The sequence below is a fragment of the Muntiacus reevesi genome, chromosome 1, assembly GCF_963930625.1.
Source record: "Muntiacus reevesi chromosome 1, mMunRee1.1, whole genome shotgun sequence".
In the NCBI taxonomy this organism is placed as follows: domain Eukaryota; kingdom Metazoa; phylum Chordata; class Mammalia; order Artiodactyla; family Cervidae; genus Muntiacus; species Muntiacus reevesi.
In genome coordinates, this window is record NC_089249.1 from 238,265,526 (window position 1) to 238,285,457 (window position 19,932).

The 19,932-nt window shown below is 44.5% G+C and overlaps 1 protein-coding gene across 1 annotated transcript in view; it reads left to right on the forward strand.

Moving 5' to 3' along the window:
* Nucleotides 1-11,033: 11,033 nt before the first annotated feature.
* Nucleotides 11,034-19,932, forward strand: part of AFAP1L1 (actin filament associated protein 1 like 1) — a 68,669-nt gene continuing 59,770 nt past the window's right edge. Inside the window, exon 1 of the mRNA XM_065935922.1 lies at nt 11,034-11,137. Coding sequence (XP_065791994.1) covers nt 11,122-11,137 — 16 coding nt within the window. The 5' untranslated portion in view covers nt 11,034-11,121. The remainder of the gene's footprint in view (nt 11,138-19,932) is intronic.

The following is a 19,932-nucleotide window of genomic DNA, read 5'->3' on the forward strand; positions in this document are numbered from 1 at the left end:
GTTAGAGACATGAAGCAACCTAAATGTCCATAGACAGAGGAATGAATAAAAAAGATGTGGTACATAAATACAATGGAATATTACTCAGTCATAAAAAAGAACAAAATGTTCCCATTGTAGCAACACAGAGGGACCTAGAGAATATCACAACATGTGAAGTAACTCAAAGACAAATATTATATCACTTATATACGAAATATTAAAAAAAATACAAATGAATCTATTTACAAAACAGAAACAGACTCACAAATATAACTTTAAAAAACTATACAGAGTGAAGTAAGCCAGAAAGATAAAGAACATTACAGCATACTAACACATATATATGGAATTTAGAAAGATGGTAACAATAACCCTATATGCAAAACAGAAAAAGAGACACAGAAGTACAGAACAGACTTTTGAACTCTGTGGGAGAAGGTAAGGGTGGGATGTTTCGAAAGAACACCATGTATATTATCTATGGTGAAACAGATCACCAGCCCAGGTGGGATGCATGAGTCAAGTGCCCGGGCCTGGTGCACTGGGAAGACCCAGAGGAATCAGGTGGAGAGGGAGGTGGGAGGGGGATCAGGATGGGGAATACATGTAACTCTATGGCTGATTCATATCAATGTATGACAAAACCCACTGAAATGTTGTGAAGTAATTAGCCTCCAACTAAAAAAAAAAAAAAAAAAAAAACACACACTTAAGCTTATCAAAAGGGAAAGGGAGTTGAGGGAAAAATAAATTAGCAGTTTGGGATTAATAGACACATATTTTATATATAAAATAGATAAGCAACAAAGATTTACTGTATGACACAGGGAACAACTTTAATACCTTGTAATAACCAATAATGAAAAATAATCTGAATAAAAAATAATATATTATATATAATTGAATAACTTTACTATATACCCAAAAATATTGTAAACCAACTATACTTCAATTTAAAAATAATCATAGTAATAGTTCCTCATTATTTAGTACCAAGAGTGTGTCAAATTCTTTTTTATTACTAAACTTTTTACTTTGTACTGGAGGATAGCTGATGAAATGTGCCAAGTTCTATGCTAAGGACTTTCCACCCATCATCTCATTTAAGCCTCTGTTAACAACCCAAGAGGTATCATTATTCTTACCTGCATCTCATAGAGGAGGAAGCAGCTTTAAAGAGGATGCATAATAACTGTGGTGGTGCCAGGAGCCAATTCCTACCTCTCTGACTGAAGAAATCAGTTCAACCATTCTTATCAGGTAGGATGCTTTCAGTTGCAAGTAAAGAGTACCTTCTCAGGGACTTCCCTGATGGTCCAGTGGTTAAGAATCCACCCTGCAATTCAGGGGATGCAGGTTCGATCCCTGGTTGGGGAAGTAAGATCCCATATGCCTCAGAGCAACTAAGCCTGAGTGCTGCAACCACTGAAACCACATGCTCAGAAGCCCACATCCCAGAGCTAGAGAATCTGTGCACCACAACAAAAGATCCCCCCATGATGTAACGAAGATCCTGCGTGCCACAACTAAGAACTGATGCAGTCAAATAAATAAATACATATTTTTTAAAATACCTTCTTAAAAGTGGCTTCAACAATGAGAACACATTATCTTGCCAACTAGAAAGAGGTCGCAGGTGCAGGGCTAGTGGATTCAGCAGCTCAGTGATACTGTTGGAAGCCCAGATTCTTGGCACCTGGTTCTTTGCATTGCTCCACTCCACCGTGCTCAGGTGTGATTCCTCAGGTTAGAAGAGGCTGCTGTGGTGCCAGGCATCATGTCCTCCCACAATCACACTGAGAAACAGGACAGAAATTTCCCTTTGTGTGTCTCTTTTAAGCAGACAAACCTTCCCAGAAGTCCTCAGTAGGCTTCTCTGCAGGTTCTGCTGTCTGAGCTACAAAACAGTCCCATGCCCTTGAAGCAAAAACAGCTAGTATCTGTTCTTTGCATTTCAGACTCAATAGTGGGAGGCTGATGCCCTGCTGATAAAGAAGAAAGACAGGGAAGATGGGGAATGGCCTCTGGGTTAAGCGATGACAGGGTTTCAACCACAGTCACTCTCTCCCCTCAGAGAATCACAATGCATGCTACAAGTTCTATGAAGTTCTTTTTGTGACATAACTAAGAAATGTTAGACTTACTTTATTTCATCCATTCTAAGATATAAACTTTTTTTTCACATTTTGACATCTATGATGATGAGATGTGGCTTAAAAGGAGCTCCTTTCCTGACTTCTTATTCTATGATTCCTCTAAGTATCACCCACATCACAGCCCCTTGAGACAGGTGGCTAAAATGTGTAAAAGGAAACTCAAGGATGTTTCCTTGCCCCTGGCTACACACACACTCAGAAAATATTTATTTATGGAGCATCTGCTGTGAGGCAGGAGCACTGAGGAGACAACTGTGTGCAAGTCAGGTGTGAGCTCTCGTGTAGGTCTAGTCTTAAAGAGGAAATAACACTGTAAACAAGTGAACAGAAAAAGATGGCATAGGAAGTTAACTGCCACAGAGACACAAATAGGGCACCAGAAAACAGGAGCAGAAAGGAACTCACTTCATGCTCTGACTGAAGGATGACAACGAAGTACCCAAAGGCAAAGTGGGGATGGGAGCATTTCAGGCACAGAGAACAGTATATGTTAAGGCACTGAAGTGAGTAAGAGCTTGATGTATCTAGAACTAAAATATGATGGAGAGATGCAAAGGAAGGGTAGCTGGAGGGCAGGCAGAGACCAGAACATGCAGAGGGACTGGAAGGACACCTCTCAATCACGCAGGCTACCTGAAGATCGTCTGGCTTGCACTGTGGCTATTACCTACCAGAAGCAGGGAGAAATGTTCAAAGTCCAGCTATTCAAAGTGTGGTCCCCAGCCAGCAGCACTGGATTCACCAGGGAGCTTGTGACAAATGCAGAATCTCAGGCTCCACTCCCAACCTTCTCAATCCAAACCCATATTTTAATAAGATCACCGGGTGCTTCACACACATAGTAAGTTTGAGAAGTGCTGCTTTAAACCATCTTTCTATTTTGGACAGGGACGGCAACATTTTGTGTCTGACTTCCTGAAGTTCTAGAAGGGAGCCCTTTCCTTGTGCACATGACTTCTCTGGACACTGGAGGGCAATCTTACATTAATAAAGCAGAACTCAAACTAGGGGCCACAGAAATCACAGAAGGTTAGAGCTTAAAGACAAGGCAATGGCTGCATTTTGCAGCCACAGAAACAGGCCCACTGAACATTGAGCAGAACAGGACAAGCCGCCAGCTCTCCTGCGCCCAGAGCTGTTAGTTCTCTCGAGGCACCTGGTGCGGAAACCCGGGGACCGGCTGTGGACGGTGTCAGCAGCTGCAGCTGGCCACTGAATGAGCCAAATGTGGAGAAGAAGGGCTTGGAATTCAAGGGCAACAGACTACTGCTAAAATTCACAGCAGTTATGAAGTGAGTTTGCAGAGTTATGCCAACTCTGTTAATACCCCATGTGTAATTAAATTTTAAATACTTCATTCCACATCAGACGTCAAGTTGCTAAACTCTCGATCGCACAGTGATAAACATCTGCTTTTACGTACAGAGCTGGGAGCCACTGCCAAGCTATTCAGAAGCCCTAGAGCAAGACTAAATAAATAAAATCCAGAAGCCGTGACGACTAGGGCCAGCCTCATCACCCAAGCATCCACATGTCTCTTCACCTGGCCTCCAATGTGATTTTTGGCACAGGGACACAGGCAGAAAAGCCAAAGGCCTGCAGTCGCACTCATGGTTAGTCCTTGAGGCAAATTAGGGCCAAGTGTTCAGATGAATCAGGTAAAAAAATTAAGGTGACATCTATGCCCATGTCCAAAAGTGTCTTTTCCCTGGACGAAACTGTCCTAGTGTTTTCCAAATTTCAGCTACTCAGACACCACCTCCACAATTTTCATCAGATTATTTACTAATATTTACTTAATGCTATTTATGTGACAGTCTTCTTTCAACTGATTCATTCCTGACTTTTCTATTTACCAGTATCAAATAAGGACCAACTTTATGCTTTTAACACAAACTGAGATCAATTCATAACTCTTCAAATATGTTGGCCTGAGTCACATCTAAACTTACCTTACATATTCACCACAAGCCTGAATTACACACTTTTCGAATTATTGTTCCCTCTGGCATAAGTGAGAGCGGGGGAAAGACGTGTATTCCCTCAATCTCTTCATGATGACTGTTCTTTAGGAAACCAAAGGAAAAAAAATCTGAAGATGCTTCAGGGAAAAGAAAACACAAGTAGTCTGACCATCAAGCAGGGCCGAGTTAACCCCACCCCACCTCAGGGAGCCAAAACTCTCATATTCCACAAGCCCGTTCCCAGGACGTCATGTCCAAGGACTTCCTATTTGCTACGGTTTTCGCTGGGTACAACTCTCTCTGCTGCTCTGGGCTGTGAAGACCTGCCTACTCGGGCGCCACTGTGAGCTGTGGCAGAAACACAACAGCACCATGGCTAGACTCAGCCTCCCTGAATACTAACCTCAGCCTCTCCATTTACCTGGGAGGGTCATGGGCTCAAGTCTATCCCCCGAAATTTATATGCTGAAGCCCTAACCCCAAGTTCCCTAGAATATGGCTATATTTGAGATAGGGCCTTGAAAGAGGTGATAAGTCAAAATGAGGCCAGGAGGATGGGCCCTATTCCAATCTGACTGGTGTCCTTATAACAAGAGGAGATTAGGACATAGTGAGAGATGCCAGGAATGTAGGTGCACAGAGGAAAGACCATGTGATGAGGCAGCAGGAGCGTCACCACCTGCAAGCCAAGGAGAGAAGCCTCAGAGGAGAGTAACTGCTGACACCTGTCACCAGCCTCCAGAACCAGAAGAAAATAAATTTCCATTGTTTAAGCCACCCAGTCTGTGGTATTTTGTTATGACAACAATAGCAAACTAATTCACCACATGAAATGAGACTTTCAAAACAGTAGTAAAAGCACTTATTTCATTAGATGGTAAGGACTGAATGATGTGCTTCAGGCACAGTACCTGGCTGCAAGGGGCGGAGTGGCGGTTTCTCAGCACCTCCCTCATTCTTAGATCAGGCGTTTTACCCTTACCTGAATTCCCACCAGCAGTAAAGGTGTGCAGCCCTGGAGCCTTGGGGCCTTCTTTGCCACAGATTGAGACACCACCTGAAGATGGAAACTGAACAGAGGAGGGTGGAGTCAGGAGATGGAAAGAAAGTAGCAGCCGCTTTGTGTTCCTGAATCTGAGCTTATCTTTTTTTTTTTTTTATGGTTTTTTTTTTTCATTTATTTTTATTAGTTGGAGGCTAATTACTTTACAGCATTGTAGTGGTTTTTGCCATACACTGACATGAATCAGCCATGGATTTACATGTGTTCCCCATTCTGATCCCCCCTCCCACCTCCCTACCCATCCCATCTGAGCTTATCTTAAATCCAACTTCACCTTTCAAATCCCCAGTTACCTTCTGAGTTAATAATTTATTAATTCCTTTTCTGGTTTTAGCTGGTTTGAGTTGTTATTATATCACTTGCCATCAAAGGAGTTGTGACAAACACACTGGCTCCCAGAGTGAATTAATAACATCAGCTTTGCTGTGTGAGGGAAATCACATGATCCCCATTTCAGTAGTGCATATATCATCTCCTGCAGGAACAGAGATGGGCCACGTGACTCACTAGGGAAGCATTTGTGAGGTGTCAAAATGTGCCTCGGTCATGAGAAGTGCTTGAAGGGCCTAGACCAAAGGCCTCTTGCTCACAAAGCCCTCCTGTGGATAAAGACTTTATCGTCATACAAAAGAAATGTGCCCAAAACACAGGTCTTGCCTACTTGGATCAGAAGAAAGCAATATTCCTTCTGACAAAGTAACAGCACTATTTAATTTTTAAAAACATAACTACAAATTACTACCCCTTCTTAGACTCTGTGGGTAACAGGAGCTGACAGCTCCATAGTCCTCATATCCAAGGGTATCAGGTGTTTTCACAGGGAAGGAGGAAGCTGGCAGAATTTACCACATTTCCAATAGCCTGGTTTACACAAAACCCCCTGCAGGGGGCAGCCTGGATGTGCGGCTGAGAGTTCAGTGTTCCTCAATATTTCCATAAGCATCTGACAATGTCTCGGAGGAAATGCACATTGATTACAATAACTTGCACTTTTACACTAAGCACTTTACAGATTTCACTTAATCCTCTGGGTACTACTTTGATCGTCATTTTACAGATGAGGAAATTGAGCCCTTGATACATAATTCATTCAAGGCTTCACAGCTGTATGTCACAGAAGTCTAGAGCCCTTGGCACCACTCCCCAATACTGCCTCTAAGATCTTTTGTGATTCCAGGCAAGCTTTCTTCCCCTCTTTTGGCTTCAGTCCTCATCGGACAAAGAAAGGGACCAGCCTGGCTAAAGTCTTGGGCTACTCTCAGCTCTAAAGTTCTTCTAGTTCCAAGGTTAAGAAATTCACTTTGCACTCTGCACCCTGGCATCAGCCTGCATACTAGAGATGAAGAGGGGGCAGGCAGTGCACCCTTTCAAAAGAGAGTTAGTCCCTGCAGCAGGGTTAAAGGATGGGCATCACCTTGGCCCCCAGGTAGAGGCACCCAGCTGGACAGACTCTCGAGAGGTCTTCATGGGCCCACAGTTTTTCTCAAGGTTCCTGTATGCCAGTTTTAAGCCCACAGGGGTATTTTAGTTGGCCCCTGCAATGTTTTAAAACAGTTGGACTTAGTTACCAACATTTTAAAATCAAAAGCTGAAATCTGGATTCCTGGGTTTTCCTGAAAAGTCTGAAGATCTGGCCATTCCAGGCCCATGTTCCCCTGGGTACACTGCAGTGAGTTGCTGGCTCCAGGCATTCAGATGGAACAAGAGTGCTCTGCTTTTCCAGGTGGTCAGCTCACACACACAGCTCCCCTGACTGGTCCTGAGGGTACTTCAGCCTGTGAGCCTCACTTAACGAGCCAAGGGTGCTCTTTTCCTGAAGGATCCACGGGGTGGGGATGTGCAGCACTGGGGCACAAGAACAAACGCTCCTTTTCCTGCAGACACAACAGTGCTCTGGGCTCTGTGACAGCTGACACCGAACCTGTGGCCTGGGTGCAGGTAGGAGCTTGGTGCCTTGGAACAAAAACCAGGAAGTGCAACAAAAGGAGAGGTTTTCATCCAGCCATGAAACTCTCCTTCCCCAGTAGCCACCACTCAGATCTCTATCTGCTTTCTGGGGCCCAGGGTAGACCAACAGCCATGTGTCATTTCCCTGGATAGGGGCTATAATGGTGACATTGTGCTGAGTGGAACAAGAGAGGTTTTCATCCAGCGACCAGCACTGGGCAGACACTCAAGCAAGGGGCTGTGGGGCTCACCCTGCACAAAGGAGTTTGGGAGTGGGGCCTGAGCCAGTGAGAAGCCCCATGGATTGGGCTGCATGTCCACAGTGGCAGGCAGTGGGAAGGGAAGCAGAGAGGCATTGCTCCCAGAACATGTCACTGCTGTCTCATTTTCCTCTATGAATAAATAAGCAAATAAACAATCTCAGAGGATAAAGGGGATCACCCCCCAAGACACCTGCATTAATAGAAACCTCGTAAGTCCTAGAGCATTTATTCACTGACTCACCCGACAATACTTGCTACCACTTACTAGGTTCCAGACACTGTGCTAGGCTGTAGGGATCTAGCAACAAGTAAGACACAACACTCACTCGCATAGTGCTTGCGGTCTAGGGGGCCAAGAAGAGGTAAAGGGAGAAGCAGGAATTTAAACACTGATGACCCAACATAAGAACTGACAGTAACATAGTAACAGAATCAGTTCAAGAACCCAGATCTGAACCCCAACTGGTGGTTTTTCTTACTTTTCCCAGGGTCTCCTGAGATCACTACTCTGTAGAATGGCAGGCTGGAGCTTAGACAGGAATGTACCCCAGATACTACAATACGGAATCTGAACTCTGCACTGACAGCAAAGGAGAGCCATCAAATACTTTTAAGGGGGATCTGACTAGAACCATGGAATGGTCACTGTGGTAGCCATGATGGAAGCAAACCTAGAGGCAAAGTGACAGATTAAAAGGCTAAAGTATGTTTCTCTCACTGGGACAAAGAACATTTAGCCTCTAAATTTTTCTTTCCTTGGGCTTCCCAGTTCCACCTGATAAGCTAAGAATGAGAATGGGGAGTATCAGTTGTTTTCACAAGACTAGGAGCATGTGGGAGCTGAAAGCTTTCTTCCTGGAATTGTTCAGTGGGACCAAATTTGCTATCTTTTTACAGAGCTAGAACTCTTCACACAGACTTCTTTAGACAAGCACCAGGCAAACCTGGAAAACTTACGACAGCAGTAAGAAAAGGGAAGATATGAGGCAGATCCTAAAAATCCTTTCCAGAGAATTGTATTCACACAGGGAAGGGGGAAGGGGAGGAGAAAACCAGGCAAAGGCACCCACAACCTCCATCCCCATTCCAGCACCGCCCACCCGATACCCTATGATCTGGCCAAGCCAAACTGCTTTGCAGACACATCCTGCAGTTTTCTATCTCTATGTCTTTGCTCTCACTGTTTTCTCTGCCTGTAATGTTATCTCCTCATTGCAGGCTCACCCAAGTGTCAGTCATCCACTATTGTCTCCATGATCAGTAAGAAATTCCTGCTTCATCTTGCTGAATTCCAAGAGCATTTTATATTTCCTCTGGTACTTTTCACATAATAATTTTAATTAAATTATTTTATGCATATTTACCTCCTCTACTAGACTGGAAACTCATAAAGGATGGAGATCATTTCTACTTAGCATTAGTTCTCCCAATAGAAAATTGGCACAGAATGCAACAAATATTCCTAAGTAGACTAATTAAAAGTAGGGGTAGTTTTTAATGGTGTCTACGGACACGACTGAAGCGACTTAGCAGCAACATGGGCCTATGTAAAGGAAAAGTACAGGAAAAAATATGTAGTTATTCCTTGTTCCAAAGCCACAAACAGCCTTCTCATCCACTTCATTCAGTTCCCCAACAGCAACCAAACTGTAGTCAATTTAGTCAACAGTGCCACCTAGTGGGCACTGTGGGTGATTATTAAACCAGAACCACTACATCTTCACAGCTGCTTCTTCACTGTTAATCCTTAGGAAAACGGCACAGACTGTGTTTTCCCATTTTTACATCTTTCCTAAATCCCATTTTTTACACCTTTCCTAGCCCACATTTCCCATTTTACATCTTTCCTAGCTCAGTTAATCTCATTCCATATACCATTTCATAGGTGCATATAAATTCCCTTTAGCTTTCATTTTTCGGTTCCAATTCTCTGATAAACTTCCAGAGTCTGAAAGTTTCTTAAAGCTTCTAAAAGTTCTAAGCCCTCCATCTGCTCCTGAAATAGTTGCATTTTACACATTTTTAAAATTTACTTCAAATGAAATATTATGTTTTTTAAAGTAGTAAATGAGCTAGACTGGGAACTTAACTACAATTTATAGCCTTGTTTTCAAGTGTTTCAGAATTAAAACAGTGAACTTTTAGAAGCTAATTCACTTATAAATTGTTGGTTGTCTGCTTTAGAATTTAAACTGACCTTTTCAAACTGGAAAAGTGGGCAGGAACAAAGAGGAACTTGGAAAATAATAACGGCTCACATTTTTATAGCTATTTATGGTTTACAAAGTAGGTTTGTACCATCATGTCATTTGCCCTCCCAAAAACCTTGTGAGGTCAGTATGAGTTTTCCCATAGCACAGATGAGCAAGCAAGCTTCACAGGCTTAAAGTTATACACTTCGTAAGTAGCAGAGCAAGAGTTCAAACACAAGTTTTCAAGCTTCAACCCCATTGTTTTTTCACTACACCATATTTCCTCTGGCTCATACACAGATATATTAAACAAACTACTGATGCAATCTGGTGAAGCAAGGGCTAACTAATTTCAACTTGCCTATCAAAGCAATGGAGGAAACATTCTCAGTCCATGAAAATGCAGAATGCTTTTTCCCAGGTCCTTCCTTGAGCCTTTGCACAAGATGGTCCCAAAGCTAGAATGTACCATGTAAAGGAGTGGCCTAGCCGAAACTTCAAACTGTGATCTGGCCTATCTTGGGGAGAAGTGTTTAGAAGAAGAAGCAAGCCTCGACTTCACTTTATAAAGGGTCTTAAGACATTTCATATGTCTATAATCGGTTTGGGCCTACTTTCACAGAGACAAACTAACAGGATGAAAGATGCTGATATTCTTCATACAGCTTTAAACTTAAATCCCATTCTTGACCACACTGGTCATAGCAATATTTTTCTACATCCCGTAATTATTTAAGGAAGAGCACACTTAACATTGCATTGCACTTGTATGCTAAGAAAGTGTTCATTTCCACAATTTTTATCACTTCGTGTTGGCATTCTTCACAATTCAGTACACTGGGAACCTCAAAAGTTTTATGTGTCCCAAGCCACTACCCACATTTTAGCAATCCTTTCTCTCCTTTTCCTAGGTGATTTTTAAAAGATCTTTATTATCTCACTCCTCTTTTACACTATTATTGGCATAGCGTCTGCTCCACTGTCTGGCTCTAGAAGGTGCTCAGGAAAGACATGTTTAATGAAGAAGATAAACCCAAAGACAGGGTGGCAGCAGCAGGCAAAGAGATTTTTGACTCTAATGTTTGAAAAACAGATTCTAACAGTTTGGACAATCTGAAAATGGACCCGGCTGGAAGTGCGATAGTAAGCTTCTCGTCACTAGCGGAATGCAAGCAGAGCTCAACAGTGCCTTGGTCTGGGCAGGGGTGGGACGCGCGCAGGCACGGGCATGAAAGGAAGTGTGAACCGGCATGTGGGTCCTCTAGTAGCCCCTCCAGAGAGGGGCGCGACGACTTGTGAAAGGCAGGGCGCGGCAAGGGTGTGTGGGGATGAGGGACACCCGCGGCCCAGGGGGCCAGGCGGGCTCCGGGTCTATTCCGGGAGCCGAGCGCAGGGGCGGGCGCGGGCGGGCGGGGGCGCCGGGCGAGCATCCTGTCGGGGGAGGGGACGCGCGGAGGGCGCTCCCGCGGGGCCGGGGCCGGACTGGAGAGCGCCGCGCCCGCCGCTGCCAGCCCCGCCGGAGGCACCGCGCCCTGCTCCGCTATCGCCGGCGCCATGGACCGAGGCCGGGGTAAGAAGAAACGCGGCGCCCACACTTGTTGCTTTGCAGGGTGGTAAGGGGAGAAACGCGCGATCTAAAAGCCAGAGAGGAGGAGGCAGAGAGTAGCGGGTTGGGCCGGGCCGAGGAGCGTGGGGGCACGGAGAAAGGGAGAAGCGGGGGCCGAAGACCCGGCGCTGTGTGGACAGGTGCCTCCTGTGCCGGGGCTGCTCGGGGGCTGCTAGGGGGATTCATGTCCCGGACTTAAGTTGCCTCGTGTGTGAAACCAGAGTTTTCATACACTCGGAGCCTTAACTTCATGAACGAATCCCCCACAGGATTCCTGTGGAAGGCAAGCCCCTCTCACCCCATACCAACCCCCTCCACCAAGGGTAGAATAGAATTAACAAGTGACACTCTTGAAAACAACAGGGCGTGTTAAGCCCCTACTGTTCACACACTGAGAAGCCCCAGGAGACAGAAGTGTGTGCAGCTACCCAGGGTGTCGGGAGGAGGAGCTGCAGAAGTGCCTGTGGGTGCCTGCATGGTGTTCGAGCCCTGGCTCTGAGCCCGACAAGCTGTGTGACCTTAGCCCACCCTCTTTCTGTCTGGGCTAGTGACAAGGTTGAACTGGATTGTCTCTGAGACCCCTTCTTATTTGGACAGTTTGAAGAGCTGAAGAACATGTAAGAAAGTTTTACAGACGTGGTGGGGGTGCTTGTTGAAACTGCAACGAACAGGAGCATAGAGAGAGCATTTGGTGGGGGGCGGGGGGCGGAATTCATGGGGAGCTATGCTTAAGTAAAGACCTGGACACCTCAATGGGCTCTTAGCTGTTAAAAAAAAAAAAAAAAAAAAAAGTAAAAAGTGGCTTGCAGTGACAAAGGCTGGGAACCAGGACACCAGTGTCACAACACCCCACCTCTGGAAACCGAGGAGAGCACAGGTCTGAATGCACTTGGGAAACTGGCAAGTGCTGCCAAGATGACAAGTATTATTATTCTTGTTGTTGTTATTATTAATGGAAAATTCCTCCCCTTCCCTACATAATCTTACACGCTTCCCCCCTCTGCCTGTTTGCTGCACTGAGACCTCCAACCGGAAAAAAGGAGTGGCCAGGGGTGTGGAAGCAATGAAGAAGGGCATTGGGGGCAGGGATGGGGCCAAGGGCAGGTGTCATGGTAACCCCCCTGCACTCCTCTTACGGGTACAGCCAGAGATCAGAGGGCTGCAGGGGACCCCAGACTTCCAATTCAAGGTGCTGGGGACAGCTTCCCCACCCACACCTTCTCTAGCACAAAGTGCTGCATCAACCCTTTCCTATTAGGAGTTGGAAGGTCAGGCAGAAAATGGAGGGGGCTTCTGTTTTGGCTCTTTGGGGACCAAGGCTGTGATCTGTAAAGCAGTTCTTACCTGTTAACTGACTCCTGGACAAGTGTGCACAGAGCATACACACTCGTCAGGGAGAAAAAAGAGAGCAGTGGTGCCTCTAATGTCCCTCAGTCAGTCCCCCATCCCCATCTCCCACACTGTACGTTTAAAGCAAACAGCACTGCCCTCCACCCCATCACACCCCACATGGTGCCAAATACCAACCTGTCCCCAGCACACAATCCCCAGTACAAAAATCCATACCTAGCCTACCCAGAGTTGTAGAAAGCAGACTGTGCCCTCCTTTAACAGACCATGAGTGACGATAATTCACCCAGCTTAAAATGCTTAATAACTGATACCTCACTAAAGAAGGCTGCTTCCAGACCACTCTTCCTGGGAAGCCAGACTTCCCCAGCAATCTGTTAGTACTCAGAATGCTCTAGGACTCTGACCCTCTCCCCTGCTGCAGGCTTTCCTAGCCCACTTTCTTTCTCCTTCATAGCTCTCGTCACGATGTGGCAGTTATCCAACTACGTGTTTAGTGTCTACCTAGCCTGTCAGAATGTAAGCTTCAGGAAGGCTGGGGGTGGATCTGGGCAGCCACCCCGCTGACAGCAGTGCCTGGCACACAGTAGGTGCTTACTAACAGTGGCTCAAGTAGTTCATTAACAACATGAAACAAACTTAATAGTGCACCCCAAACTGAACAGTTATAATGCTGATTTTGAAAGATACATACCACTAAATCTCCCATCAGAACAGTGCTTCGTGACCTGCAAAGGCCTTCTCAAATGCAAGTGAAGTGGATGAGGCACACAGGACGAGGTCATCTGTCTAGAAACTCAGCGGGCTACCCTGAGAAATTACTGCAAAAACTGTAGGAATTAAAGCAAACACAGCTGCATATGAACTAGAATACAAAATTTGTGTGGGTTTTTAAGATAAAATTGAGTCTTTACAAATCATTGTGGTGGAAATTTGTTGTGCCCATATCCCCAGGAGGGTGTGAGCACTCTCTTCTGTTGTCAGGCAGGTTTTAAGAAGCACAGGTCTCATTTCACCCTCATACCTGCCATGTGAGGAGTGAGACTGTCATGCCCAGGGAAGGAAGCCACACTTCACACTGTACACTAGTAACAGTAACAGCTGAAACCATCAACGTGTTTTCATGAGCCAGGCAACATGCTCAGCTTTTTTCATAGCTTCTCTTGGAACAAGCCATGGGACAGGGCTGTGACTGGGTAATCCTTACCTCACAGGAAGGCAGGTCTCGCAGTATATTAGTCAGCTAGGGCTGCCGTAACAAAACACCACAGATTGGGTGGCTCAAATAACAGATTTATTTCCTTACAGTTAAGGAAGCTAGAAGTCCAAGACCATGGTGCCATCTGTGTAGATTTCTGGCGAAGCCTCTCATCCAGACCTGTGTATGGTGGCCTTCCCACTCTGCCCTCACATGGCCTCTTCCCTGTACACAGAGAGAGACAGAGATTGCCGATATCACTTCCTCTTCCTAGAAGGAAGACCTAGAAGGTCATCAATCCTATTGGATTAGGGCCCACCTTTATGACCTCTTTTAACCTGAATTACCTCCTTACAGGCCCTATCTCCAAATGGAGTTACACCCGGGGTTAAAATTTCCATACTTTGGTGTGTATATCTGGGGTGGGGGCACAGTTCAATCCGTAACAGCAGGATCAGGGCACTGACATTAGCTTGTACCGTCGCTCATCAGGTGAGAGATAGAGCTGGGTTTGAACCAAAGCCCTGATCTTAAACTGGCTGCTGGCTGACTCCACAGTGGCAGGTGACCTGCCCAAGCCCTAGAACAGAAGAGGGCTTGGACACCGCATCTTCTTGCCGCAGGTCTGGGCACCTCCGTCACACCACAACCATGCCGTTCAGATCTTCAGTAGCAATTACAGCATAAAAGCTCAGCATCAAAGTCAACTGACTTGAGAATGAAAACAAACCTAGGAAGTAGGATTTCTCTTCTAACAGGATATGTGTCTTCCCGTGAGTAAAGGAGGATTCATATGATGCAGTAACAGACACAGAAATGACTTACCTTACATTATAAGGAAATTCCTTCCAGCAGGACTTCCCCAATTCATGAACATTATACAAAGAGAATCAGCTACTGGTGAAAGTTAACACCTTCACTATAGACTAATGACTATGGACACCACCTTCTACAGAACCAATCACTTAACTCTCTATCCTCACATAAAGATAAATATGGATACTGATGATACCTACTTCATGGGGTTGTTATTAAATGAACAGAAAATACTTCAGACAATGATTACCATATGACTCCCATTCAATAAATACTGGCTACAGTAATAATTGTGTTTTTTAAATCACATTTAACATAATAAAATTCTATTGGCCCCAAACTAGTCTGACTCTGAGGACACTTTTGAGTTCCTACTCTCTTTTAAGAACTGGGCTAGACAACTTCATATACAACTCAAAGACAGGGGCTATGTCATAATCTCTGTATCCTGGAGCTCCTTCATGGTGCTTGTCTCTTGAAAATCCATCTCTGACATGCAATAACAGAACCATCTGACAAGTGTTTCTGAGTGACAAAATATTTATAGGCCAACATGTCTATTTTCTCTTATTTATGCTATTTATTCATGCCTACTGCTGGGAGGGATTGGGGGCAGGAGGAGAAGGGGATGACAGAGGATGAGGTGGCTGACTGGCATCACCGACTCAATGGACATGGGTTTGAGTAAACTCCGGGAGTTGGTGATGGACAGGGAGGCCTGGTGTGCTGCGATTCATGGGATCGCAAAGAGTCAGACACAACTGAGTGACTGAACTAAACTGACTACAGTTTTATCTTCACAATTTTGCTTTTGTGAACTTTCTAGTGTTCTCAAGCCGTCTTTGCTTACATCTTTGGTCTAAATTTTCCCTCATTCCCTTCTTAATGCCCAAGGTTCTGATATGCCTAGCTCATACGAAGCAATCAATTTTACCAAAGTTCCTTTCCTTTCTACTTCACAAACTAGTTCTTTTTCAACTAGTTGCATTCAACCCAAGATGGGAGTTTCTTTTGTTGAATTATACATATTCTCTGGGAGATTATATTGTCTCCTGGGCAATTTAAGACATAATCTGAAGCTCTGCTTTTCATTAAATGAGATTTTTTAAACTAATTTAATTGGAGGCTAATTACTTAACAGTATTATAGTGGTTTTTGCCATACACTGACGTGAATCAGCCATGGGTGTACATGTGTTCCCCATCCTGAGCCCTCCTCCCACCTCCCTTCCCATCCCATCCCTCAGGGTCATCCCAGTGCACTGGCCCTGAGCGCCCTGTCTCATTAAATGAGATTTTTATCATTCAAGAGATGCTAGAAGAACCCACTCGTGTCTTGCCTTTGGTGGACCAGCTTTGACATCTGTACTAGGAAAGTCATATCTTCCCTATCTGTGGCTTCCATTGGCCAAGCAGCGGCTCCCCTCCATGTCCCCTCTGTGACTCACTGCCCCATTTCTGTCCCCCACACTGTGAATTCCCATACCTCTTCCCTGACATCTGAGTTCATTTTCTACTCTTATCAATTACTGTTCTTCTGAAAGGAGTACACACCCATATGTTTCCTTCCAAATATGTTCCATAAAGTCATCTTTGTTAGCCTGGAGACTCAGTACAGCTGAGTGGTTCAGGGAATGGACAAACTTAGGCTTTGACCACAGCTTTCTAGCTGTATGATCTTGTATGAACTGGGTAAATTACTTAATTTCTCTGAATACCAGTTTCATTTCATTTGGAGTGTCGTGGGGAAAGGTGATGCATGTAAGCTAGCACTTAGGAAGCATTCAGTAGATGACAGATATTACATTTATCAGATATAATTACTTGGATTTTAGCCACACTCTGCACTGGTGTATGCATAGGATTTAACCTTACCCTCTTCTCTGTAGAGGCTTCTGTTGGTCACTGGGCACCACTTCCATTTCCTTGTCCCACTCAGAGTTTTTTCTGCCTCTCCCTCAAATATCAGTTTCAAACTCTACTGCTCACATGAGTGAGTACCCTGCCAAGTAAGCCCTCCCTGTCCACTCTCTGCCAGGAACTTATCATTATTTCATTCTGATCTTAGGTTCAGAAAAATAACCGTTTTTGGATACCATTAGCTCCTCATATCCATCTTACCCTTTAAAAAAAAAAAAAAAAAAACCCTGCAATTGAACAGAAAAATAAAACCCCACCGCCACACAGTCTCCTGTTTCTCCCCATACACTTCTTTCCCTCCTTGCAGTCTTACTTCCAATCACACCTTCTGACGAAAGCCCACTCCTAAGAGTCACAAGCAGCTCTATTTTGTCTAATTTTTCACCTCTTCTTATTCCCATCTCCTTGGCTTCTCTGTAGCTGTTTTCTAAATGGATTCTATTTGCGAAGATGGAGAAAGCATGGATTTTGGAATCAGATAAACCTAGGTTAAATAACCACTGCTCCATCCATCTGTCAGAAGCCTTTTCTGTCTCTCCTTCCCCACCCTACTCCTGCCTGGCCTCCAATTCCACTGTTATAGGTGCTCATAGCCTCAGGGCTTCTCTGGGCAAGTGACCCAGCTGAGTCTTATTCCACTAGTCTGCAAAGCAGGAAGAATGACACCCAGGATTAGGAAACTGCAATGTGGTAATATTTGTCCAGCAACCAGTGCCCGGACCATGATAGGTGCTTGCATGCATGCTCAGTCACTTCAGTCGTGTCTGACTCTTGGTGACCCAATGAACTGTGGCCTGCCATGCTCCTCTGTCCGTGGGGATTCTCCAAGCAAGAATACTGGAGTGGGTTTCCATTCCCTCCTACAGGAGATCTTCCCAGTCCAAGGATCAAATCCGTTTCCCATGTCTCCTGCATTGGAGGTGGATTCTTTACTGCTGAGCCATGAGGGAAGCCCTTGTTGTTATTTCCCATCTTTTTCTCTAGCTCAATTTTTCTTGTATGGTGACTCTTGCCCCGTCTTTACATTAGTGCTGCAGACAACCAAGCCTCTTTTGAGGGCTGCTCCCAGTGTCTTATCTTCAGCCATGAGTTGAGCTCCAGTCCTGCACTGGCTCCTGCTTTTGGTATATTTCCATTTGGAAGTCAACTCATCCTCCAAGTGACCCAATTGTGAACTCATCTTATTCACCACCAAATCAAATCACCCTTCCTGTTTCTCTTTTTTCTATTAACAACACAACAATGTGAGGAGCTATTGAAGGAAATGGGGCTGTTTGTGAATAAAACTAAATTTGAAGGGGGGGATATGGGATTATTTCTCAAATTAGCTGTCCTGTAGAACAGTATTAGAAAGACTCTTCAGAACGTTATACAAGAGGTTAAACAGAGACTAACTGGGGCACAATCTGGAAGAAGCAAACAAATGAAAAGAGCTATTCAGTGACAGACTAAGAGGTGCCCAGAGACATAATGAAGCAGAGGCTGAGTGGACACAGATCGGGGAGTCCTAGAACGCTTCCTATGGGGACCACAGTAGTAGATAAGTTAGAACAACTGTTACTCAATTCAAGAGGTTTCCATAGGCATGACCCTTTTGAAAACTATAGAGAACAGGACTTGTAGAAGCATATACTTTACCTTGAAGCATTTATCTTTTATTCAAATGTATATGTATCATAGCTTTTGATGGGGTTTATGAAATATCTATGCTTGCAGACAGAATATGGGAAGAGGAGAGCCTGATACAATTAAAGACAGTTATTTAAAACTATAGATCTGATTGTGCTTAAACTGCTTAGTGGCTTCTCATTGTTCTTAAAATACAGACTACAATCGTGGTGTGGCCTCAAGGACCGCCCTGCCTTTTACCAGCTCCCTTTGGGCCCCTGCCCCTGTCTTACTGTGGACTCTCCTCACAATGGCCTTTGTACCTTTACCTGGTTAACTTCTTCCTTCTCATCCTTAGCAATCTGCTCAAATATTACTTCCTCAAAACAATCTTTCCCTGTCTCCCATGCTACATCCCTCATTACAGGTAACCCTAGCACTCTGTACTTTTCACTGGTTAGCATTTTCACAGTTCAGTTCAATTGCTCAGAAGTGTCTATTTGTGACCCCATGGACTGTAGCACGCCAGGCTTCTCTCTCCATCACCAACTCCCGGAGCTTGCTCAAACTCATGTCCATCAAGTTGGTGATGCCATCCAACCATCTCATCCTCTGATGTCCCCTTCTCCTCCCACCTTCAGTCTTTCCCAGCATCAGGGTCTTTTCTTTTTTATTTTTCAGGGTCTTTTCAAATGAGTCAGTTCTTTGCATGAGGTAGCTAAAGTATTAGAGTTTCAGCTTCAACATCAGTCTTTCCAATGAATAGTCAGGGCTGATTTCCTTTAGAATTGACTGGTTGGATCTCCTTGCAGTCCAAGGGACTCTCAAGAGTCTTCTCCAACAACACAGTTCAAAAGCATCAATTCTTCGGCACTCAGCTTTCTTTATAGTTGAACTCTCACATCCATCGATACATGACTACTGGAAAAACCACAGCTTTGACTAGACGGACCTTTGTTGGCAGAGTAATGTCTCTGCTTTTTAATATGCTGTCTAGGTTGGACATAGCTTTTCTTCCAGGGAACAAGCGTCTTTTAATTTCATGGCTGCAGTCACCATCTGCAGTGATTTTGGAGCACAAGAAAATAAAGCCTCTCACTGTTCCATTGTTTCCCCATCTATTTGCCATGAAGTGATGGGACCAGATGCCATGATCTTAGTTTTCTAATGTTGAGTTTTAAGCCTACTTTTTCACTCTCCTCTTTCACTTTCATCAAGAGGCTCTTTAGTTCTTTGCTTTCTGCCATAAGGGTGGTGTCATCGGCATATCTGACGTTATTGATATTTCTCCTGGCAATCTTGATTCCAGCTTGTGCTTCATCCAGCTTGGCATTTCACATGATGTACCCTGCATATAAATTAAATAAATAGGGTGACAATATATAGCTTTGATGTACTCCTTTCCCTATTTGGAACTAGTCTGTTAGAACCATGTCCAGTTCTAACTATTGCTTCTTGGCCTGCATAAAAATTCCTCAGGAGGCAGGTAAGGTAGTCTGGTATTCCCATCTCTTTAAGAGTTTTCCACAGTCTGTTGTGATCCACACAGTCAAAGGCTTTGGCATAGTCAATAAAGCAGAAGTAGATATTTTTCTGGAACTCTCTTGCTTCTTCAGTGATCCAATGGATGTTGCCAATTTGATCTTTGGTTCCTCTGCCTTTTCTAAATCCAGCTTGAACATCTGGAAGCTCACCATTCATGTACTATTGAAGGCTGACTTGGAGAATTTTGAGCATTACTTTGCTAGCATGTGAGATGAGTGCAATTGTGGGGTAGTTTGAACATTCTTTGGCATTGTCTTTCTTTGGGATTGGACTGAAAATTGACCTTTTCCAGTAATGTGACCACTGCTGAGATTTCCAAATTT